General features: G+C 53.1%; 1 protein-coding gene across 6 annotated transcripts in view; it reads left to right on the forward strand.

Moving 5' to 3' along the window:
- Positions 1-24572, forward strand: part of PTPRS (protein tyrosine phosphatase receptor type S) — a 128624-nt gene that overhangs the window by 97602 nt on the left and 6450 nt on the right. For 2 of the 6 annotated variants that reach the window (XM_053999225.1, XM_053999226.1), the window contains 15 exons: positions 140-257; positions 2741-3331; positions 4007-4104; positions 4259-4512; positions 4874-4967; positions 5171-5386; positions 6984-7141; positions 9837-9949; positions 12245-12292; positions 15766-15863; positions 17927-18050; positions 20687-20862; positions 21415-21534; positions 22064-22218; positions 24171-24456. In XM_053999225.1, the coding sequence (XP_053855200.1) occupies positions 140-257; positions 2741-3331; positions 4007-4104; positions 4259-4512; positions 4874-4967; positions 5171-5386; positions 6984-7141; positions 9837-9949; positions 12245-12292; positions 15766-15863; positions 17927-18050; positions 20687-20862; positions 21415-21534; positions 22064-22218; positions 24171-24456 (2649 nt within the window). The remainder of the gene's footprint in view (positions 1-139; positions 258-2740; positions 3332-4006; positions 4105-4258; positions 4513-4873; positions 4968-5170; positions 5387-6983; positions 7142-9836; positions 9950-12244; positions 12293-15765; positions 15864-17926; positions 18051-20686; positions 20863-21414; positions 21535-22063; positions 22219-24170; positions 24457-24572) is intronic. The other 4 variants (XM_053999228.1, XM_053999229.1, XM_053999230.1 and 1 more) reach the window with 3 other exon arrangements.

Genomic DNA, 24572 nt, shown 5'->3' on the forward strand with positions numbered 1-24572 from the left:
GCCCCAGAGTGTCTCGTGCCCTTGGAGTCGGTGTTCCTGCATGCTGGAAAAGGGCTGAGGCTCCTGCAAGGAGGAGAGAGCTGCTCTTGGGTGTGGGCCTGAATATTGACACGATTTCCCTTTGGCATCTGGCAAACAGGAAATGATCATTGCTGGGCTCCAGCCAGAGACTGCCTATTCCATCACCGTGGCCGCCTACACCATGAAGGGAGATGGTGCTCGCAGCAAACCCAAAGTGGTCACCACCAAGGGTGCAGGTGAGAGCCTTTTCCTCAGCCTGTGGGATTCACCCATTCCCTAAAGCCAAGGAGCTTCTCCAGACTCACCTTCTTTCATCCCACTCCCTTCTCAAAGACTTGCAGCGAGAGCCAGGCTGCCCCAAAGCCAAAATTAGATTTAGTAAGGTAGAAACCCCTTCATTCCTCACATGCAGCCCTCACCAAATGTCACAGTTTTCTGTCCAGCGCTTCAGAAAGCCCAGGCACACCCAGAAAGACAAGAGAGGATGAATTTGTCCCTTATAATCTCTTGGGCTGTAAATTCCAGTGCACCAGAAGGAAAGTGACTCTTCCTGGTCTGACTGGAAGACTGCAGCTTTGCAGGTGGCCCACGCAGGTACACTGGGGACAGGAGAGGTCTGCTGTCAGGGTGGTGACTTGCAAAGACATGAAGAGCAGCAGGCAGACAGTGGTGCTTGTCCTGCCCACTCTTCTCGTCTGGTACCATGTCTGGATGTGCATCCCCTGTGTTCAGGACTGCTGGAGGGAGAAGCTCTGGCAGTATTGACCTTTCCTGGCTCCCATTTCTGGGCTCTGCCTGCACATACCAGCCAAAGCCTTTTCCTTCACTCACCCTCTTCTCCTTCCCCTGCAGTTCTGCCCATGTTTCTTCTCACTAACTCCCTGCTTCTCTGCTTTCCTTTTTCCCAAGGCTCTCCACTCTTTCTGTTTTCCTCTCCTGGAGCCTTTCTCTCTGCCTGGCTCCCTTGTCACTCTCCCTTGTCACCCTCCCTCATCTCTTCCCATTAGGATTTGCAGTGCAGGTGATCAGTCACAGAGGGATGTTTTCTCCAGCACAGCAGCTATTACCCAAAACTCAATTTCCCCTGACTTGAAATAGCTATTAAAAAAAAAAAAAATCTTTCAAATGGCTCTGTAACATTCTTACCTTCTTTGCAGTGTTGAGTCAATACACCTTCTGAGAGGAGAGATTTCTTTCTTTATCATTCAGGGCTGGGGGCTGAATTTAAATACAGTAATACATCTAATTTTCTCCTTTACTGTCCAAACCAATTGCAAACTAAAACACTTCCCCCTCTCTGAACTTTCTTCTCACCTTTATTCCAAACAATATTTGTTGTGCAGATGTAATACTTTCAAGCTCAGCTGATTACAGTAACATTAGTGATAAAAACTGAAACATAAAGGTAATGGCACTCCTTTTCTCTTTAATGTGTTCCTTAGGCATTCCCAAGGCTGGGTCTCCCAGCACTTTCCCTGCCATTCTTTGGCAGTTTGGAAGGAATGCAGCTTTTGTTTCAGAGACAGCCCCTCATCCCCACTGAGGTGTCAGTGGAGGCAGCAGGCAGAGGTTCCCCAGTGTGACCCTTTCAGGATCCCTGGCACAGCAGATCCTGCCCTGCTCCCTCAGCCACACCCCAGCATTCCAGCCCTCACCCCTTGGGTCAGGCTCATGCTGTGGGAGTGGGCTGGGACGTGTCCCAACTCCATTTTCTCTCCTCCTGTCCGACCAGGAGAAATACCAAGGCGGAGAGAAGGAAATTAGATCTCTAATAGTGGAGCTGAGTGTCAATGACGCGTGAGCTGCTGGAATTAATGCTCTGCTTTCTCTGGCTTCGGGGATCTCTGGGCCTGCACGTGTCATTTAACTGTGGCTGTGGGCTTGCTTAGCAGTCAGGCAGTGCCAGGGCTCATTAGGCAGAGCCATGGCACTGCTGAGCTCCCCAGAACCCCCAGATGTGGGGGAGCTCACTGACAGGTGAGGAGAGACTCAATGAAAATGTACCAGCACTGTGAGTTCCCTTCCTCCAGAGGAGAGGAGCAGCACAGGGTGAGCAGCAGCTCTCCCTGCCCTCTGCCTCACCCACATTTTGGGCTCTGGTTCCTCTGCCTGTGCTTCCTTCTGTACCCAAACAGGCGATGAGCTGCCTGCCAGCCGTGTGAGCTGGCCCTGTGCCTGCTGCTCAGGACCTGGGGCTGCCCAGACTTCCTTCCATCCTTCATTGCTTCACCCTCAGCTGCTCTGGACTCCCCAGCCTGGCCCAATCTGTTCCAGTCTCTTTCTGCATGAGTTGGGCTGTGTAATGGAGAGAGGGAGGGAGGTTGGGACTTTTGGGGACTCCAGGTTTCTTTTTCCTTGCCCTGGGAAGCAACTGGGGCAGGAGGCTGGGAGTCAGGACTCCTGAGTCTGTTCTTCCCAGCAGTGGGAGGGTGAGTGGTCCAGGGACAGGAGAGGAGCTGTGCACATCTTTCCATCCTGAACAAAGGGAACAAATTTATGAATGTGTCAGCAGCTCACGGCTGACATGTTGGCAGTGCTCCTCATTTCCCAAACTGTTTAGGGCCCATCCACCTGTACGGGGTGGCAGCAGTTTGGGTTCAATGGAGCCGGGCTGGAACATCACTGCTGACTTGAGGAGCCTGTTGCTGCAGCTGAAGAGTCTCTGCAGCTCCTCTCCCCTGCCCCAGCCTTGGCTGAAGGTGTCTCTCTTCTCTCCTAGTCCCAGGAAAGCCCATCCTGTCTGTGCACCAGACAGAGGAGAACACTCTCCTGGTGAAATGGGAGCCCCCGCTGGACGCGGAGGGCCAGGTGTTGGGCTACCGGCTCCAGTTTGGCCGCAAGGACGTGGACCCTCTGGCCACCTTGGAATTCTCAGCGCTGGAGGATAAGTACATCGCTCCCAGCATCCACAAGGGCGCCACGTACGTGTTCAAGCTGGCCGTGAAAAGCCGGGCTGGCTTTGGGGAGGAAGCTGTGCAGGAACTCACCACCCCCGAAGACATCCCCAAGGGTTACCCCCAGATCCTGGAGGCGAGCAACGTCACGTCCATGTCGGTGCAGTTCGGCTGGCTGCCCCCCGTGCTGGCCGAGAGGAACGGAGCCATCGTCAAATACACCGTGGCCTACCGGGAAGCCGGTTCTCCCGGGAACCTGCTGGAAAAAGACCTGCCCCCCTCCCCAGAGAACTCGTACACCCTCAACGGCCTCAAACCCAACACCGCCTATGATGTTAAAATCCGTGCTCACACCAGTAAAGGCCCCGGGCCCTACAGCCCGACCGTCCAGTATCGGACGTTCCAGCTGGACCAAGGTAGGACTCACCGGTTTCTCCTCCCTCTCTCCCCTTGTATCCGGGGCTGGTGCCGGGAGGCAAGAGAGCTGGAGAGGTCAGGCCAGGCTCAGCCAGGCTCGTGAGTAAATGCAAAGCACTCTGGTGTCACACTCAGTCCCTCCGCTCCTCTCTGCCTTGTGCCAGGTAAGTCCCTTTTACCACTTTCTTCTAAGTTAAGTCCGGACACCTTCTGTCACTGGCACCTGAAGGGGGGGGCCAGTCGCTGTACAGGTGGGAAGAGCATTTTCTTCAGCTTTTGCAAGCAGACAAAAGAAAAGAGCAAAAAATTAAAAAAAAAAAAAAAAAAACCCTCGAGCCGTGACCTGGGATGGGTTTTTCTTCACCTGAGCATGCTCAGCCAGGCAGCACCTCGTTCCTGCAGCAGCCACCCAGGCCCAGAGTGTGGGGGCAAAGCCACGCGCCCTCCTGGGGTTAGGCATGGGGACAGGGAGCACTGGGAGATGGACCTTGGCAAAACTCCAGCACAGTGGAGGAGGGAGCAATCCCTTCAGTTCCTGCAGCCGCAGCCAGACCCAGCCTGGCAGGCCCCTCTTCCAGCACTTGACATTCTCTTCCTTCTCTTTCCTGCTCTTCCTTCCCTCTGCTGCCTTTTCTTCTCCTTTCTCCCCTTCCTCCTCACTTTTTTCTCTGCAGTTTTACCCAAAAACTTCAAGGTGAAGATGGTGACAAAGACATCTGTCCTTCTGAGCTGGGAGTTCCCTGAGAACTACAACTCTCCTACCCCATACAAGGCAAGTGGAGTGCAGGAGGGTTTTTTTTTCCCCGTGTGTGCCCCAGCTCTGCAGGGCTGGGTGCTCCGTGTTCCCTGCAAACCGAAGGGATGGGGAGGAAGGAGCTGGAGCAGCACCAGCCTTGCTCAGGGAGCAACCTCCTCCCCTCCCACAGATCCAGTACAACGGGCTGCACGTCGACGTGGACGGACGGACCACCAAGAAACTCATCACCCACCTGAGGCCCCGCACCTTCTACAACTTCGTGCTGATGAACCAGGGCAACAGCATGGGGGGGCTGCAGCAGAACGTCGCAGCCTGGACTGCTGCTGACATGTTGGCCAAGAAGCCAGAGGTGACCCACAAGCCTGATGCTGATGGCAATGTGGTGGTGATTCTCCCCGACGTGAAGAGCTCTGTGCCTGTCCAGTAGGTTTCTGTTTAACTGCAGGGGTGGGGTGCTCAGTTCGTGTTTTGGGGGTCAGCCCTGATGGCTGGAGACCACCACAAACCCCCAGGGGCGGTACCAGGAGGGCGATCCCTGCATTTCCAGCCTTCCTGACTGTTGCCTTTTGGAGGCACTTCCACAACTAACAGGGAAAGCCAGAGAAGCCTGAAGGGAGTACACAAGGAGACATGGGGCTGCCACTCTCCAGGAGCAGCAACTGTGCTGAATGAAAAATAAGGGGCTTGAGCCAGGGGGCAGTTTGGGCAAACTCACATCAGCGTGTGCGCTCCCTTCTTCCATGGCTAATTCCTTCTGATTCTTCTTATCATTCCCAACGTTTAGAGCTTTCTACATTGTGGTGGTGCCTCTGAGGAAGTCCCGGGGAGGACAGTTCCTCAACCCCCTGGGCAGCCCTGAGGAGATGGACCTGGAGGAGGTGAGTGTGGGTGAAACTGCACTCAGCTCAGGGGGAGAGAGAACAGCTGGAATGGGATGGGGACCTGAGGGCTGGGAGGGGGATTTGGGGTACCTGTGCTCCTCATTCAGGGCAGCCAAGGAGCGGCCAGTCTGGGAGGGCTGGCTTGGCTTTCCTTGCTGCTCCTTTTCCAGGGTCTCAGGGTGTTCCTCTGCTTCCTGCAGCTCATCCAGGACATCGCCAGGCTGCGGCGCCGGAGCCTGCGGCATTCCCGGCAGCTGGACTTCCCCAAGCCCTACATCGCTGCCCGCTTCCGCTCCCTGCCCTCCCACTTCATCCTGGGGGACATGAAACACTACGACAACTTCGAGAACAGAGCCCTGGAGCCAGGGCAGAAATATGTGCTCTTCATCCTGGCCGTGCTGCAGGAACCAGAGGCTGTAAGTGCTGCCTGCTTCCCCCGGCCCTCTCTGCTCCCTGGCATGGACCAGGGAGCTGCCACAGCCCTGCTGCCCTCCTGGCATCCTTGAGGGGTTTTTCTTTCCAGCTTGTGGAGCTTTTGGATGTGGCTCTTGTGCTTGATGAGCTGCTTGTGCTCATGGCTGCATTTGTCTCTTCCAAGCAGCAAGGACAGGAGGAGCTGTGATTGTCCCAGTCTTTGTGGACAGACCTTGTACACTTGTGGCTCCAGACTGGAGTGCAGAATGGGGAGGAGCACTGAACTGTCCCCTCAGGACAGGACAAGAGTTCAGAGAGCCCTGGGTCAGACCCCTTTTTGAACAGTAATTTCCTTTAAAGGCTGTTCTTCAACTCCTCAGAGCAATGACCCCAGACATGCTGCTCCAAGAGCATGTCACACTCTGGGCATTGCTAAGTTCCTCTCTAAGCACAGAGGGGAGCATTTTCTTATGGAAAACTACAAGTTCTCTCTACCAATTCAGCATCTCTGCTGTTTTCACTGGGGCTGTATTTGGCTTTATGAAAACAACTATTTTAATATTTACCTGCCTCCTCCCTCACACACAATGGGAAACAGCCTAATACTTTGTTGTTTTTAAATCCCCCTATGGAATTGTAGCAGGGAGCAATTGGAAATTAAGGGTTTTCAGAGGTTTTTTCCCCAAATAAATATTTACTTGTGTATTTGATATTAAAGGATTAGGCTGACACGCTCCTGAATGGGTTTCTCAATCGGATTACTGCAGCTTGAGGTAATTTCTGCTTTAGAACAAGGTGCTGCAGACTCACTCCCAGTGGCCTGGATCCACAGCAGCTCCTGAGTGTGGAGCAGCATTCCAGCCTGCTCAGAGCTGATGGAGTTCAAGGACCCAGAGCCCCTGTTCTTGTCCTGTCCCTGGCTGCTCTCCCAAACCAGGCCATGCCAGTTCTCTGTGCTGTTCAGTTTCTGTAGTTCCTGTGTAGGATGAGAATTCATCCTTAGTCAGGACTCTGAAGGGTTTGAATGTGCCTCTGATGCTTCTCAAGAACCCAGCTCAGTGCAGAGGCAGCAGAGGACACACACAGTGTTTTACTGCTTTGTATTTATTTGTCAGGGTTGGTTTTTTTCAGTCACCAGACCAAGCATTAATTCTTGTTTTAATCCCTTCGCTCTTGCTCTGTAATCCCCTCTGACTGTCAAAATCCAGATGATTACGTGAGAGCCTGGAGAAAGTGTTTATGTGTTTGTGGCAGTGGTGAGGGCTCAGGGCAGTGGTGGAACAGAAGCAGCTGGATCTCTAAAAGCATGAGAAGGGGTGAGACAGGCACAGGGCAGGCTACAGCTTCACAGGAGTGTGATTTTTCCGTGCTCTGTCTCACTGGAGCATTGGAAGTGGAAGATACCCCTCATGTGGATGCCCAGGAGCAGAGCATTTTCTCTAGGCTGAAGAGGGCATTTTTCCTGTCACCATTTGGGTCGTGCTGCAGAGAGCTCACATCCTCTCCAGCAGTTCCTCCTGTGGAATATCGTGTGCTTGCCCACTCTTCAGCCCCCATCCCATCTCTGAGCTCTGTTCCACCCTACTCCCTGTTTTCCAGACCTATGCTGCCAGTCCCTTCTCTGACCCCATCCAGCTGGACAACCCTGACCCCCAGCCCATCATTGATGGTGAGGAGGGGCTCATCTGGGTCATCGGGCCCGTCCTGGCCGTGGTCTTCATCATCTGCATCGTCATCGCCATCCTGCTCTACAAAAAGTAAGAGCTGCTCACTGCCCACTCCTGAGATGGTTCTGAGTGTCCCCAGGGCCCTAAAGGGGATTTCTGTCCTGCTCAGCTGAGGGCAAATCCTTCCTTGGGCACTGGAGAGAGAAGCCCTGAGGCACAAAGGCTGGGATGGGAGAGTCTGCCCAGCACAGGAGAGTTCAGCAGGGGGTCAGGGATTTGCTGCTGCAGATTCTGCCCCGTGGCACTCCCAGGAAAGCTGTGCTTGTCCCACAGACACTCCCTTGGGCACTGAGCGTGTCAGGACTCAGCCTTGCTGCTCACAGCCTGAGCCCCTTTCCCTGCTCCCTGTGCCTGTGGGCAGTGGGGGGGTGCAGGGGAGGCACCCCTGAGCTGTGGGGCAGCAGAGACCTCCACTGCTCTCAGACTGGTTTTCTGCTGGAGCTGGGAGACAGGAGCAGGGTGTGAGCCTTCAGGAGAGAGAAGGGAAAACCCCTGGGCATGTCTCCCTCTCCCTTGGCTTTCTGAGCAGCCCATGGTGTGTGGATGAGAGCTGAGGGTCCCCTGAGCACACACACAGGGCAAGGGGCTGAGCAAAGTAAATAAAGGTGGCAATGGCCAGCAGAGATGTCCTTAGCTGGGACAGCTCATTCCCAGGGTGGGGGGAGCTCTCCTAACCCTGCTCCACCTTTGACATGCACAGGTGTGTTCCCTTATGCACAGGAGTGTGGCCTCTGCATCCCAGCATGTGAGGCTGCTCTGGGGCAGGGGCTCAGGGGTCCTGGTTGCTGTCCCTCTGGCTGGGTGATCTTTGCTGGTCCCACCTCTGCTGCCAGGGTTAGAGCTGAGCAAATGCTTCCCCTTCCCTCTGCAAGTCCTTTCTAACCTGAACATTTGTCTTGTCTTCTCTCCACTTACTGCTTTCCTGGACAGCAAACCAGACAGGTAAGAGCACCAGATTTGCCATTTATTCAGGTTTCTTGCTTGCTGTGTGTTAAGCAGTGTTTGCTGTGTGGTGTTGGGGCTTTGTTGGTGCAGTTCCCACCTCTAGATCTGTCCTCACAGAAACCCCATGTCAGACTAGCTGGGACTATGTTTGAATTGGACAGAAAAAGCAAAGCAAGCCCAGTTTTCTCCTGTTTGTCCATTCCTAAATGAAACGGCCCTTTCTCAGGTTGAGCAGCAGTGACAGTAAATGGCTCATAAAGTGCTGGGTTAATGGAGCAGAGAAGCTCTCATTTGTGTGGCAGTCAGAGGTGAAAGTGGGTTTCTGCATGTCTGGCTGCTCCACACGGGCTGTCCCTGAGCCATGGCACGCTGCAAGCAGGATTCTCACCAGCTGAGCTGTCCTTGTCCCGTGGCAGAAGCTGCTCCTGCCCCTCAGCCAAGGGCTTCTGACAGAGTCTGTTTATGACTGCAGAAATGAGACTTTTCCCCAGCCATTTCCAAGACTGGAAGAGCTTTCACTGGACGTAACTGATGGGTTCAGTGCATGAACTGTTAACGGCAGCTTCGGAACTGCGGCAAAAATGAACCTCTCCCAAACTGCAAAGTGGTGTCATTCCAAAATGCTGCCCCATGCAGTGCTGGCAGGGCTCAGACCACTTCTTCTGGCTATTAATGACATCAAGAGACAGCTAAAAATGTCCTGAATAACCTCCTCTCTGCCTAAGTGATTGCCATTGCTGCTGCAGGCAATTTATTGGAGGCTTCTGTGCACCCTGAGCAGGAGAGGTGAGGAGCTCCACAGCCCCTCACTGGAGGGGCTGGGACCACCTTTCAAAGCCTCGGGGTGGGGGCCACCTTCTCTGCTCTCTGGAGAAGTTCAGCTCCCAGCAGCTCATCACTGTCTCTCTGCAAGAAGTTGGTTTCTTGCAGAAACATCACATCACATCTTTAGGTCAGCACTGGGCTTTGCTTCTAAATTCTCTTCAAGGAGAATGAGCCAGGTCAGCAAAGACTTTTTCAGCTGCCTAAGCTAACCTAACCCATTTGGAGGAAAATATATTAGGAAGCACTTCCATGTGCAGCTCAGCTGGCGGGTTGGAGCGGGCTCTGGCACCTGGCAAGGAGAGGTGGATCTCAGCAGGCACAGCTGTGTTGGGAGAGGATGTGTCTACACTGTTTGTTGAACCCAGATTTTTAGGGTTCTGCAGTTCAGAAAAGATTGAAAACTGCTGCTCTGACTTCTCTGTCTGCAGCAGGGCAGCTCTGAGGGCTCCTGAACAAGCCAACAGCAATATCAGAGCTCAACATGCAAGGTCACGGGCAGGAGATTCTGTACTTTTCCAAATAATTCTGCTGGCTCTGGTTCTCTCAGGCTGGAAGTGGCTTGGCCAGAGTTGGAACATTTTTTTTGCTCTGCAGAGTTCAGTGGAGGCTGCTCTGAGCAGGGAGGGTGAGGTATGAGTTCACAGCACCTCAGCTGCTCCTGGCTGCCAGTCTGTGCTGCTGCTGGGAGAAGGGGGGAACTTCCAGACTTACCTGAAAGCTGCTGAGGGGCTCCCAGGCCATTGTCAGCCCCTAAAGCTGGCAAGACTTCCAAACCTCATCCCTTTTCTGATGTGTTCTATGTACTTACACCCTTGGCTGCACCTTTGATTTTCTGTGGGAGCTTTGCTCGTGCCTGAACATGAGTAGCTGGGAAGTAGCTGAGCCCACAAGGCCCAGAAGCTAAGCTGCTTTTTCTTTCTGGTCTCTTTTGTTTCTTTTTGGCTTTGTTGTGAAGCAAACGGAAAGACTCAGAGCCACGGACCAAGTGCCTCCTGAACAACGCTGAGATTGCTCCCCACCACCCCAAGGACCCCGTGGAAATGAGGCGAATCAACTTCCAGACCCCAGGTAACCAGCTGCTGACCAGCCTGTCCTGCTGGGAAGGCAGGAGGGGGCACCTGCCCCTTCCCTAAGCCCTTCCTGCCTGCCTGCAGCTGCTGGGGCACTGCCTGGAGACCCAGTGCTGCCCTTGGGCACAGCCAAGGAGCCCCAGACTTGTCTGTGCTAAGTGGGGGTGCTGAAAGAAGCCTTTGCTGGCATCCTCAAGGACCTTGCACAGGCTGTGCCCAGTGCTGGCGAGGCAGAGGAAGGGTTTTCCTGGATTTCCAGAGAAATTGGTGCATTTTGGGCTGAGCTGCAAGCGCCATGGCTGTGCCAGACATGCCAGAGCACCAGTGCTGCCCTGTGCCCCAGCTGGGAGCTCCTGGGTGGGGAGATGGAGTGTGGCAGGCTGCCCAGCACCCAGTGCTGCAGCCACACCTGGAACTGCTGCTTTCTGGTGCCAAACCACAGCTGCTGGGAGCCAGGCCTGCCCCGTGGGCTGTGCAAGGGGAAAGGAGCTGGTTGCTTGGTGCAGGCGAGGCAGCGTCTCCTCGCTTGGTGCAGATGCTCTGATGGAATCCCAGACTGGTTTGGGTTGGGAGCACCTTAAAGCCCACTCAGTTCCACCCCCTGCCATGGGCAGGGCACCTTCCACTACCCCAGATTGTTCCAAGCTTTGTCCAGCCTGGCCTTGGGCACTGCCAGGGCTGGGCCAGCAGCTGGGCTCTGTGCACCTCCCTCCTGCACACACGTGTCCCCGTGTCCATGCATGTCCCAGCTGCCTGCATGGCACCTCTGCAGCACCACTGACACACCTGGCACGTCCTCACACAGGTGGGCACGTGGCCATGCTGACCCAGTGCCTGTCCACACCTCTGCCTCCAAGTTCCTGGCACTCGAGGATTTGGAAGGGAATTTATTGTGCTTTTTGGGGGCTGGCTGTTGTTTTCAGTTTGTTTGGTTTTTTTTGGTTTGTTTTTTTTTTTTTTTTTTTTTTTGCTGTTTGTGCTCGTTAGTAATGTTTCTGTAGCTCCTGTTTCCCCTTCCCATCCCAGTCCTGTCCTTAGCATTGTGAAGTTTCCTTAGGGTGGGGCTGGCAGTAGGGACAGAGAGCAGGGGAAGCACAAAGGCAGGGCTGAGCTGAGGGGCTCTTATCAAAATGAGGTAGGAAGCACCTGCTGGGATCAGCCCAGGCTTAGGAACAGTGCTCAGCTGAGGGATGGCAGCAGGTTCACTCCAGGGACAGCACAGGTAGGTCCCTAAATCAGCTCTTAGTGCTGCTCTTGCAGGAGACTCTGAAGGTGTGGGAGATCTTTTGGGTGCTGCCAGCTGCAGCTCAGCAGCACTTTGCCCTTGCCTGGGTGCTGCTTTTGGAAGCATTCTGTGCATGCTGCAGGTGGAGGGAGGTGGGAGACCCAAGAGAAGGAGCTGCACTCCCTCAGATGAAAAGACTGTGCTGAGATAAAAATAAAAGGTTGTGGCCTTCCAGCTTGGTTTTGGTGCCAAGAAGCAGCTGGAAGTGCTGGTTCATGTGTTTCCCTGAGTGGGAGTTTCTGTGTGTCCCACAGGACAGCAGAGTCAGCTGAGGGTGCTTCCATCAGGTGATGGGATCAATGGAGTCAATCTTCTGTTGACCCCACTGCTCTGGTCATGCTGTACCCTCTGAATTCTGGCTCTGGGAGGTTTGGAAAGGGTGGCTGAGACATCAAGGACCTGCATTAAGGCTCTGCAGATCCCAAAAGACACTGCCTGTGTCCAGTCTGGCTTTAGGAGATGCTTTCCTTACCAAATCTATCTGGCCAGAGTTGACCTACCTGGTGTTACTCTGCTCTGTCATTTGTTAAGCACTAAAAGGTTTTAAAGTATTTGGGGGAGTTGATCGCCTGCCTCCCACAGAATTTTGGAAACACTGGGTGAAAATGGAAATGGATGGAAAAATGAGCTTGGATTGCGTTGGTGGTGATGGAGAGGTTGTGGTGCCATTTGCAGGGGAAGAGTCCACAGGTGCTCTCTGAGTTAAAGGCATTTAAATTCAATATATTTAATATATATAGGTTCAGAAGGGACCTGTAGGCTCCTCTCCAGACAGGTGACCCCAGGTAGAATCTCCAACAGTGAAACAGAGGAGAGACATGGGAATGGGAATGTGCAGCTCAGAGAGGGGAAAGCATAGCACATCTTAGATATCCTGTCCTAATCAGCACAAAAAATACCTTTCTTTTCCTCTTTAGATTTATGTTGTTTTTTTGTTTTTTTTTAATTAGCATGAAATTTTTACAAAAGTGTATCTTTTATTTATTTATTTTTTACTGTTTTCTGCAGATTCTGGTCTGAGCAGCCCTCTCAGTGACCCTGAGTTTGACTTGGAAAGTTAGTTCCTGTGTGTTTTTGTTCCTGTTGGTTTCATTTTTCCCCCCATTATTATTTTCCTCTTCTATCACTTTCCTTTCCAATTCTTGTTCCGTTCCTGTTACTATTTTTTGATTTTCTGCCGAATTCTCCGTGTTCCTGCGGTGTTTGCCCATCTCATCCCTTTTCTGTGCCATCTGTGTGTCTGAACTGTGCTTCCAGTTTTACAGTTTCCCGTTAGAGCCCTTTGGAGGACACGGGGGCAGCTCAGAGCCCGGGGAGCAGCTGGGTTCCCGTCCACCCCTCGCTGTCCCAGGAGGATCCAGGGCTGCCTTTCCCCCCTGTGGAAGATGTTCCATCGCTGGTGCTTGGCTCAGTGTCCTCAGTGTCCCCTGTACTCGTGCACTGGTGTCACTGGTGGGCTGTGCTTTGGTGTTTGTGATGCAGGGAAAGAGAAACTGGAGCTGCAGCTGCTGATCCCCCTCTGAAAGAGCCACACGGATTTTCATTCAGATGGGGAAGGGGCCATTTCCCAGCTGTGGCAGGTGCCTGCTCCTTGGCACCCAGCTGCTCCAGGAGCACAAAGACCAGGGGCCACCCCAGATTTCACAGGAGTGCCTCCAGCCACGGTGATTTTGCAGGATAAATGGGCTCTGGCCCACGGAGCAGATGTTAGGGTGACGTTTCTGGCGACTTGGCTGATGCACAGAGAATCAAGTCTTTTGTGATAAGATTAGAGAGATTCAAGTGATTGAAATGTTAGATGAGACTGGCTCGAAAAGATTTCATCCCATTAGGAGCCAAGATCCCAGCCTTGCTGGGTGGTGTGGGCTTGGATTTTTTTTTTTTTTTTTTTAATACTGGGCAGGGGAAGGATGTGAGGTTTCAGCTGACAAACGTGAAGAGTCACAGATGCTGCCTGTGCTCGGAGATGCAAGGGCTGGGAAATTTCCCTGAATAGTTTAATCCAAATATTGGTCTCTATGGTATGGAATATGCCACAACTGTCCCCTCAAACCCCTCAGTGTAACAGAGGGGTTGTGGGTATTTTCCTGGCTGAACTCAGCCCTTCATACCCCAGATGAGTTCCTGAATAAAGGAGAGGAGAGCAGCTGAGCTGAGGCAGTGCCACTCCTGCCTCATTTCCCAGCAAACTCCTGGATCCTATTGGAAACCTCAGGCACTTGGCATTTTGACCAGGGAAGTGTTTATTGCTGCAGAGGTTCTTTTATTCCAAAGAGCCCTAGAAAATGATCCCATGAGGAGTTCCTGTCCTTAACAGCAGCAGAACAAGGCGAGTTCCCATGTGCTCCCAGCCAGGCTCTGTGCAGGGAGGGTTGGAGGGGAAGCAGGATGACCCCCAGCAAAAGGCAGAGCTGCTGGTCCACTCTGGGTTTTTTCTGGAGCTTTTATGAAGGAAACTTGTGAAATTCCTTCAAGGGCAAGGTGAGTCCTCATTCCATATTGGCACAGTGGGCTTTTCCCATGCAGCCCACTGACTCAGAGGTTGTTGCTCGTGTTGCTTCATGATTTCTGAGCCAAGGAGGATCTGGGGCTTTTCTTACTTGGTATTACTGGGGTTTCAGATTGTTTATTTTCTCCTTTTAACCTACATGTCCATCAAGTGTTGGTGGTGTTAAACTGGTTTGGTCTGATCTGGAACATCTCAGCCAGGGTGGCCTCCCCATCCCACACTGAGAGAGGACCAGCTCCTCCCAACAGCCCAGTCTGCTTCTGGTGCTGGGGTGGACGGCAGCCCCCCTCCATCCAGGACAGGACCACAAGAGACTAAATGGAAGTTTTTCCTCCACAAACCAAGAGAGGTTTCCTGCCCCGATCCCAGCAGGCTGGAATGGAGCCAGCACAGCCCCTAGGATAGTTCAGGGTTATTTTTGTGAGCTTTTTTTGCTATATTTCCCCTCTCCATCTATTTTCAGCCATATTTCCTCGTGCTGAAAATAGATGTGTGGTGAGCTTAGGAGAAACCTGTCCAGGTATGGCAGACTCATCCCATGCCCAGGCCTGGGGGAAGCAGCACCTCTCCCAAACCACTGTAAAACTGAGGATGTCATGCTTGCTTTGCCATCTCTGTGCTGAGTTTTCAGAGTATCTGACCATGCTGCTGCCACGCCGCTGCTTTGTCACCCACCAAACACCCACGGGGCTCGAAATTCTCCCTGGCTTCCATCTCTTCTCCACTCCTGTCCTTCTCATCGGGGGCACTGCCCAGGGCTTCTCAGAATGCTGCTCTCCAAGCCTCTGGAGAGGCTGGCAGACAGCATGGGAAGCCTTTGGAAAAACATAATCCGATGCAGATGAGCAAAGCACGGAGCGCTTTTCCTCCCGGGTTTGCAGCGTAGCCTTTGAGGGACTGTGGCCAGGGAAGGGCCCCTGCTCTTCCCAGAGCTCCAGCTGCCCCTTTCAGAGCAGGATGTGCAAATCCCAGGCTGAGAACCGAGTCAGCCATGGCTGCTCACCCCGGTGGTGGCTGCAATGTGCCCCAGTTGGACCAGTCCCACCCCGGGGGTCGTCCCAGTATGGCTCCAGTGAGTTCCCCAGCAGCTCTGGCTGCCTCAACACCAGCACACCAAAGTGCTGTGAGGGGATTGCAGGGGCAGCAGCTGAACCAGCTCAGGGGCATCAGCCACAATCCCTCTGCCTGAGGAGGATCTCCTGCCCGTCCATCCCAAAAGGTGACAACGTTCCCAGCAGAGCCTGGACGGGGCCGGTACAGCCCGGCCCACGAGGTGGGAGGGAGGGCTGTGCTGCAGAAGGAGCATCACCCACCAGCCAGGAGTGGGAAGAGGAGCCTGTTGGGTGCTTCCAGGCCTGCCTGCACTCTGGGAATGGTGGAGGTCAGAGCTCAGTGTCCATGAGCAGACCGAGAACTTCCAGAGGCAACGCTGTGCCAAAAAACACCCCAGAGAATCCCTGAGGTCGGAAAAGACCTTAAAGATCATCAAGTCCAGTTCCTGAAAAGCCTCCCCTGCTTCCCCCCATCTGCATATTCCCATCTCCTGCCCACATCTCCATGGTTGGCTGGATCCTGCCCTTGCCTCCCTTTCTGTTGGAGCTGGTTCCTGATCCTGGTGGGTGCTGTGCCATTTGCTGCGTGGGTTCCTCTGGCAGCGTTTGCTCATTCCAAGTCCACTTTGGAATCGCTAACACGCATCTGCTCTTTGGATTTTCCTTTTTGTTTTGCTCTGATCTCCACATTGAAAATGGGGCCATCACGGGAACACTCTCATTTTACTGGCTTTTTTTTTTTAATTTTTTTTTTTTTTTTAATTTTATTTCCTTGATTTTTATTTTTTACTTCCAAGGACACAATTTCGAGCCCTGAATTCTTCTCTTCTAACCTCCCTACTTTCATTGCAGATCTTACATTGTAATTTATTTTCTTTTCTTGTTCCTTCTTTCTTATAAAATGCGCAACGGTTGTGAATTTTAGGTATTATTAAATGCAATCCTTTTCCTGCTGTCTTGTCTTTTAGGTATGCTCAGCCACCCACCCATCCCCGTTTCCGAGCTGGCTGAACACACAGAGCATCTCAAAGCTAATGATAACCTGAAATTATCCCAAGAGTATGAGGTATGAGCAAGAGTGAGTGCTGTGCATGGGTTTGCAGAGCCAGGAATTAGGGAATTCAGACAGGACTTCATCCAAATGAACAGTTTCATTTTAAAGACCTGGTTAGCTGAAATTTAAAAGCTATTTATGTATTAGAAATTAAGTACTTGCTGAGAGCTCTGCTGGGTTCAGTTCTAGTTCATAAAAAGAAAGAGGTTGGTCCATGAGCTGCTCCTGTTGGGTCAGCAGAGGCTGAGCTCCCTCAGAGAAGGGATGCAGTCCTGGAAGGTGACTGCTGGATGGGATGGGACCTGTCCTTGGGGTCCCCATGACTTGCTGCTGGACACAGAGGAGACCAAGACTGTGACACCCCGTTTTTACAGCTGAGCTTGGGTGAGATGAGCAGGGAGTGCTCCACAGCAGATGCCATCAGCAGCCACGGAGCTAAAGATGGGAAAACAGGATGATTTGTGCTTCCTTGTCATGTCTGAGGCGTTTGTGCACATTTTCCCTATCCTGGTAGTGTTTGTTACCCAATCCCAGACTGGATTAAAGCCCAGACTGGATTAAAGCACCTTAAAGCCCATCCAGTGCCACCCCTGCCATCAGCAGAGACCTTCCACAGGCCCAGGGTGCCCCAAGCCCCATCCAGCCTGGCCTTGGGCACTGTCAGGGATCCAGGGGCAGCCACAGCTGCTCTGGCCACCCTGTGCCAGGGCCTGCCCACCCTCACAGGCAGGAATTTCTTCCTTATATCCAACCTAAAACCTCTGTCAGTTTAAAGCCCCATGTCCTGTCATGCTGTAAAAAGCCTCTCTCCACTCTTGGTTTTGTTGTTGAAAGGCATCAAATGCATGCCCTGGTGTTTTTAGCCTAATAGAGAGTCTAGACTGCCTGTGTCTGTTTGCAGGCAGGGAGTGAGGGGATGTTTTCCAAACAAAGGGATGCTTTCTCCCTGCCCTGACTCCTGGATATCACCAGGCACCCTGAGCAGGGGTCACACCTTGGAAAAGGCACATTTTGCTCTGCTTGGGTCTCTCCTCCCACGCTGGGTCGAGAGAGCAGCAGCAGCTCATTCTGTGCTCCATCCAGATTCCAGAGGCTGATCTGCATAATGCCACATCCCGAGTGCCCTGGCTCTGAGCCAGCCCAGCCTCCTCCAGAGGGAGAGCCAGAGCTGAACAAACATCGCTAATGAAGTGAAGGCGAGGCATGATTAGAGGGATGGAGAGCAAACAGACACATTACAATAGTATAAATACCCATTAGTTAGGAATTCTCCACAGCCAGAGTGCTGGAGCTCGGAGCTGTTCTGTGGATGGTTTTGTAGCAGCTGTGCCCCGGGAGCTCCGGGGTGGGCACAGGCAGGGAGGGCAGCAGGGCTGGGCAAGGGCTGGCTCAGAGGGGTGGATCTGGGATCTGGGACCCTGTCCCCAAAGGGTGGCAGTCAGAGGCAGAGCAAGCAGCAGCAAACACAGCTCAGCACGTTCCTGCCAAGCCTCCAATTGAGGCAAACCCCAAGGGCTCTGCAAAATGATGAAGGAATTAAGCCCTTGTTTTATTTAATTCTCTGGCTGAGGATTTAGAGTTAAACGTAATTAACCTAATTTCCATATCTGGGACAGCTGGACTTTAGAGAGGAAAAAAAACCTGACCACCAAACCTGGCATAAATCACTAGGACGGGCAGAGGGGATTTTTCTCTCCAGTGCATTTCATTTTTATTCCTTCATCCCTTCTAGGAAAAATCCATGTTGATTGAGTGTCCTAGGGCCAGGGTCCTTACCCCTGTTCTGTCCTGGGGGATGCATTCTTGTCCCTGCCAGGCTCCTGTGGGGCTTCCTCCCCATTGAACTGGGAAACCTTTGGTGCTGAGTCCAGAGGGGGAATGACCTCAGATACTCCACTTGGGGCCAGGGGAGATGGGACATCAGCTGTTCCATGGGGCCGGGGCTTTCCCACAGCAAAGCTGCGTTCTTGCAAACAGTGAGCTCAGCGAGACCTGCTCGTGGAACAAGTGCTCAGAACTGCATTTGCTGCTTTTCTCCTCACTGACTCTCCCGTTTCCTTTCCCAATCCCTCCAGTCCATCGACCCCGGCCAGCAGTTCACCTGGGAGCACTCCAACCTGGAAGTGAACAAGCCCAAGAACCGCTACGCGAACGTGATCGCCTACGACCACTCCCGGGTCATCCTGCTGCCCATCGAAGGTATGGAGCACCCCCACTCCTCCAGGCAGTGCTGGGATGGAGTTCCTGCAGGGAACACACTGCACACACTCTTCTCTCATCTCTATTTATATCCTTCTCTTAACGTCTCCCTGGGAGTTCGGCAAGCAGGAGACACCTCTGTAAACCAGGCATTTGTTAAATTCTGGTGACTGACATATTCCTCTGGAGGTGCAATTCCTCATATCAAGGGCTGGTTTATCAAGAAACTGCCTTCCCTTTGCTTGGAGATGCCTGTTTGATACATCTCTGACTAACAGGAAGAATTCAGACCACATAGTGCTTTAGAGGGAGCAGAACAGGGCGACCGGGAACGCAGAGCGGGGCTGCCCAGGGAGGAGTGGGAAGCAAGCCCAGGGCTGATTGTGCAAATGTGAGAGGCAGCAGCAGCAGCAGAGATGTGGCTGCTGAGTTGTGCAGGCACAAAGATCACTTGATATGCAGCCCCTGCTGCAGCCCTGGCCCCTAAAAGGCTCGGGATAAGAAGGGGTTAGTGCGAGCCTGGCGGGTCATAAATTGTTTCCTGAGCTGCTTATGTGAGTGATGGTGCAGTCAGAAAATTTACATTAAATTTCACAACTCGTGGCTCTTGACAGAGCTGCTCCAGTGCACGCCAGGATAAGAGGGGCTTGAGATGGAGTTGAACAGGGCACCTGCTCGGGTTGCTGCTGCCGAGATAATGTTGGAGTTTCATGGGCTCAGGATGTGGCTGTGCCGGGTGGATAAAGCGTTCAAGGCCAGTCTTGCGTTGCCAAGAGCTGATCATCAGAGCAGAGAGGATGTGGGATGTCCTGGTAACTGCCTGGTGAATGGAGAGGTTAATTCCAAAGCTTTTGAGACCAGGGAATTGCTAAAATAATCTCCCTGTGCCACGGTAGCTCTGAGGGGCACAGGGAAGGGGGAGAGCTGAGGCAGCAGCAGAGCACGGTGATTTGCCAAAAAACTGCACAAATCTGGATTGCTCTGGTCTGCTATTAGAGGGCTTTAAATGTTTCTCCTTGTGAAGCTGACTGTGTTCTGCCTTGGTTTAATTCCGAGATTAATATTGTATGAGCCAAGGAAAGCAGAGGCTTTAAAAAGTTGCTTTGTCATTCAAGGGAGGGGAGGAGAGCACAAGTGTGGGAGTGAAGGACACTTGGGCTGGTCTTGGATCTGAGGCTGGATGCAGGCAGCAGTTCCAGCTCTGCCCAGGGCTCTGTGAGGGACCAACAGTGCAAGAATGATGGGCCAAGGTTGAATTTTCAAGCATCTGAGAGGTTCTGACATGTCTTGGCTGGTGTGCTCCTTCCCACCGGGCTCTATTTTATGCTCAAGGCTGGAAGATGAAAGGAGCTGGAGGAATTAGTTTTGTTGCATTCTCTTTGTTTTAAATCTGGATTTGTCAAGGATGCAGACTGTCACTGCCTGCTTGGGCAGGAAGAAGCAGTGGCTTTAATTCTGTGACTTCTCTGAAGCTGGGCCTGTCACACAGTGAAACCTTGCAGGAGCTCATGGCCACCATTTCAAAAGACAGAGTGGACCCCAGGGCCTGAAGAGGAGATTAATTCTGGAAGCTCCTTGAGCTTCTGCCATGACAACCACCTTCTCTCCCTCCTGAAATTTCAGACTGGGAGGGAGCAAGGGTAGGGAACCCTCCAGAAATTTAATCAAAAGCCATTTCCCAGCAGCTGAAGTTGCTGAGGGCCCTTGAGGACAGGCAGGCTGCTCTGGGCTCGCCCCTCACCAGCAGCATCAGCCCCGATTGATCCCAACTGCTCACTGGTGCTGCTCCCCAGCCTTGGCTCCCCTGGAGACAGGAGTGAAGGGCTCTGCACCGAGTTAATCATGGGTTTGCAGATCCTGCCAGCCTTACCAGGTGTTTGTGCTCAGGAGCAGCCAAACCAGCCCGGAGTGTGGCTGCTCCGTGCCAGGCGCCGGCTCTGGAGCTGAACCTGGGCAGTGCCGCCTGCCAGGGGCATTTTAACTTCAGAGCAGCTTTCTCCTGCCATGTCCCAATCAACCTCTTCACTCTGGCAGTGCCTCCTGCTCATCCCAAACCCTCAAGCAGGGACCCAGGCGAGCAGCTGGAACTCAATAGCCTGTAACTCATGCGAGTAGGAAAAAAAACCACTCTTAAAAATGACAGCGGGCAATTTACAGCGAGTCAAAGCCTGTAATTTCAAAGCCTTCATTGGCTAAATCAAGCCTGGCTTTATTCTTTACTCTGTCCAGCTGTAGCTTAATGCCTGGGATTAGACTGGACACAGTCATTGACCAGGTGCATTTGCTGCCTGGGCTTGAGGCAGGCTGGGAAAAGGACTCGGGTTTGTCCTATGGACACTGATGCAGCAGGAGCCCTGTGCCAGGACTTTGCACATGAGTAAAAATACCACAGTTTCAAGGCCTGATATTTGGTCTCTTTAATACTTTTTGCAAGGAGTTACTGTCTCTCTGCAGTGCAGGAGCTTGTGCTTGGAAAACCTTGCCAAGAGCCTGGGTCATCCTGACCCACCAAGCCACGAAGGCTCTGCTGTTTCTGCAGGGGGCTTCTCTCTAACAGCATCCCTGCAAAAATCTCCTCGTGCTTCCAGCTGTGTGAAGTCCCGTGCAGTTCCCTGATTCTTGCTGATTTGACACAGGAATTGTGGGCAGTGATTACATCAATGCCAACTACATCGACGGGTACCGGAAGCAGAACGCCTACATTGCCACACAGGGGCCCCTGCCAGAGACCTTTGGGGACTTCTGGAGGATGGTGTGGGAGCAGCGCTCAGCCACCATTGTCATGATGACTAAGCTGGAGGAGAAATCACGGGTAAGATGCATGAGAGGGATGACTGGTTAGTCATAATCCAGGGGGATTGGAGGGGAGAGTCGGGGGAGCAGCAAATCCCTTTGATGTGCAGCCAGGGGGGGATTTCTGCCTGCTCTGCCAGCACCCTGAAAGTTCAGTGATTCATTGCTTTTAAAAAAACAAACCATTCACCCTGGAAAGCTGCAGCCTCCTTGGCAACTCCAGGAGAAGAGGCTGCTGGATCCTACTGCATGTCTGTCTTGGAGTTAATCATGTGGCAAGTTTCACATTCAGTTCTCTTGTTTAACAAGCCCCAGTACATTCCCTCTAATCTTCAGGATCATTCCAGTCTGTTGTCTGTGAGATTGATGTAGCATCAAAGTCTGTGCTTAGTCAGTAGGAGCTTTTTCTGATGGGTTTGTCCCTGTCCTGGTGCTCTGCAAAGACACTTTTTGCAGCTCCCCTTGCCTTTGCCACCGGCCCAGCTTCCCCTGTAACAGGGCAGTTTGGGAAGGAGCATCCCCACCAGTGAAGGGTTTGTCCCAGCACTGAGCCATCCCTGCTGTCTTGCAGATAAAGTGTGACCAGTACTGGCCAGGCCGAGGCACAGACACCTACGGAATGATCCAAGTGACCTTGCTGGACACCATTGAACTGGCCACGTTCTGCCTGCGGACGTTCTCCCTTCACAAGGTGAGCTGGCTCCCGCTCCTGTTTTCCCTGGAGATGGGCTGGAACATTCCTGGTGAAATGCATGAATACTCAAGGATTTCTCTTAAGGGAAAAACTCAGAACAGTGGATGGGAAGAGTCACATGACCTGAACTATTTTCACCTGCAGGCTCCAGTTACAAAGGGGTCTCAGGCTGCAACATTCCAAAAGATCAATAAATCTTTGATGTGACCACTTTGGCTCATGGCACTTCCAAACCTTCATTCCCACCCCCAAGAGCCCTGGATTTCCCTCCTAACGTTCCCTTTGCATGGCAGGGGTGGCACCAGATGAGCTTTAATGTCCCCTCCAACACAAACCACCCTGCGACTCGACTTTAATGCAATTAAAATAACAATAAGCATTACGGACATTATTAACAAGCAGGATCCTTCTGAAGCACCTCCTGCCCTTCCCTGTATACATGGGGCAATAAATGCAGGGCTGCACACGTAGCACAGGCAGGTTTGGGGTGCTGCTGTACCCTGACCCCCGTGCTCCTGTGCTGCAGAACGGCTCCAGCGAGAAGCGCGAGGTGCGGCAGTTCCAGTTCACGGCGTGGCCAGACCACGGCGTGCCCGAGTACCCCACCCCCTTCCTGGCCTTCCTGAGACGGGTCAAAACCTGCAACCCCCCGGACGCTGGGCCCATCGTGGTGCACTGCAGGTACAGCTTCCCTTCCCCTGGCACGGGGCCACCCGTGAGGGAGGAAATTCAGGGGGGTGTGGATTTACCTGGGGGACAGGGACAGCTCTTAGCCAGAGCTGGATTCCCAGGCAGCTTCTGAGAAGGAAACCTGGGGATTCCATTGACCACAGCATTTCCTGAGATGATGGGGGATGGAATTTGTGCCAAATCAGTTGGATTGAGTGCTCCAGGCCAGGCTGGACAGGGCTTGGAGCAACCTGCTCTAGTGGAAGGTATCCCTGCTCATGGGACAGGAAGAGCTTTAGGGTCCCTTTGAAACCAAACCATTCTGGGATTTGGTGATCTTGTTAAGCAGTGGGAAGTGTCTGGTTCTGTGTGGTGGGGTTGTCTCTGGTCACAGTGGGAAAGGAGGAGGATCAGGTGTGACCTCAGAGGGTGTTGGAGGTGTTTGGGAGGCAGAGCTGCCTCAGCTGCCCAAGGCAGAGCTGACAGTGATTGACAGAGGGTTTCTGAGTGCTGCAGCCTTCCTGATAATGCCAGGCTGAAGGCAGGTAACATTCCCTAATTCAATTTACAACCCAGTGAGGAATCCTTGAAGCCTCATTGCAGATAAATCCCTGTGTTCCTCAGGAGGGTGTGGAGGAGCCTGCGGGTTCCTGGGCACTGGGGGAAGATCTGAATTGTACAAGCTGCTGGGGAAGCTAATCCTGCCTCTGCTGGAGGATGCCATTTAAACAGTCTTTGTGAGTGGGCAACTTATCACTACCCTTGCAGATGGCAATTATTGTGCACCTCAGAAAATGAATAAAGAGCTGTCAGCTCACAACCAGCTCCCAGATCAGCTGCTAAATTCTTGCCAAAGCTCCAGTCACCTGCTTGGTTCAGGTGTTAGGCAGTCTAATTAACAGAGATCAAGAGGGCTCAAGGAAAAAAGGGACAGCACTGGAATGGTAAAGAAAACCCTTCATTAGCAGTGGCACAAGAGAGCACAGAGCCCTGCTGAGGCACAAATGCCATTACACACAGGTCTGATGTTACCTGATGCACAAAAACATTGAGGGAGAGAGGTGACGCATGTTACTCATTACAACATCAGCGGTTTTGCAGCTGCTGAGATCTGAGAGATTAAAGAGGCTTTTTCAGCCTTCAGATCCTACCAGCCCCTTGCTGGAGCCTCGGGCTGCTCCGGCTGTGCCTGGCCCAGGGTGTCACAGTGGAGGGGACACAGGACAGAGTGGTGTGGAGGGGGACAGTTCTAGTTCATAAAAAGAAAGAGGTTGGTCCATGAGCTGCTCCTGTTGGGTCAGCAGAGGCTGAGCTCCCTCAGAGAAGGGATGCAGTCCTGCAAGGTGACTGCTGGATGGGATGGGACCTGTCCTTGGGGTCCCCATGACTTGCTGCTGGACACAGAGGAGACCAAGACTGTGACACCCCGTTTTTACAGCTGAGCTTGGGTGAGATGAGCAGGGAGTGCTCTACAGCAGATGCCATCAGCAGCCACGGAGCTAAAGATGGGAAAACAGGATGATTTGTGCTTCCTTGTCATGTCTGAGGCGTTTGTGCACATTTTCCCTATCCTGGTAGTGTTTGGTTACCCAATCCCAGACTTGTCTGGGTTGGAAGCACCTTAAAGCAGTGTGGAGAGGGGACAGAGCAGTGTGGACAGGGGACAGCACAGTGTGGAGGGGGGACAGAGCAGTCTGGAGGGGGACAGAGCGGTGTGGAGGGGGACAGAGCGGTGTGGAGAGGGGACAGAGCGGTGTGGACAGGGGACAGCGCAGTGTGGAGGGGGGACAGAGTAGTCTGGAGGGGGACAGAGCGGTGTGGAGGGGGACACAGGACAGAGCAGTGCAGAGGGGACACAGCACAGAGCAGTGTGGAGGGGACACAGGACAGAGCAGTGTGGAGGGGCAGTAGACACCTGCCCAGTGGAAGGACAGTCCGTCACCTCCCTGTCCCCTCGTCCCCAGCGCGGGCGTGGGACGCACCGGCTGCTTCATCGTGATCGACGCCATGCTGGAGAGAATCAAGCACGAGAAGACCGTGGACATTTACGGGCACGTCACCCTCATGAGGTCCCAGCGCAATTACATGGTGCAGACAGAGGACCAGTACAGCTTCATCCACGATGCCTTGCTCGAGGCCGTGGCCTGCGGCAACACCGAGGTCCCGGCTCGGAACCTCTACAGCTACATCCAGAAACTGGCCCAGATCGAGGCCAGGGAGCACGTCACGGGCATGGAGCTGGAGTTCAAGGTAAGGCTGGGCGCTGGGGTGGGATGGCAGGGCCTGCCCAGGGTTTGGTGGTCACACAGAGCCTTCATCAGGCTGGTGGGACCTTGCTGCTTCTGTGCAGGAGGTACTTGCATTGC

The sequence above is a fragment of the Vidua macroura genome, chromosome 26, assembly GCF_024509145.1.
Source record: "Vidua macroura isolate BioBank_ID:100142 chromosome 26, ASM2450914v1, whole genome shotgun sequence".
Classification (NCBI taxonomy): Eukaryota; Metazoa; Chordata; class Aves; order Passeriformes; family Viduidae; genus Vidua; species Vidua macroura.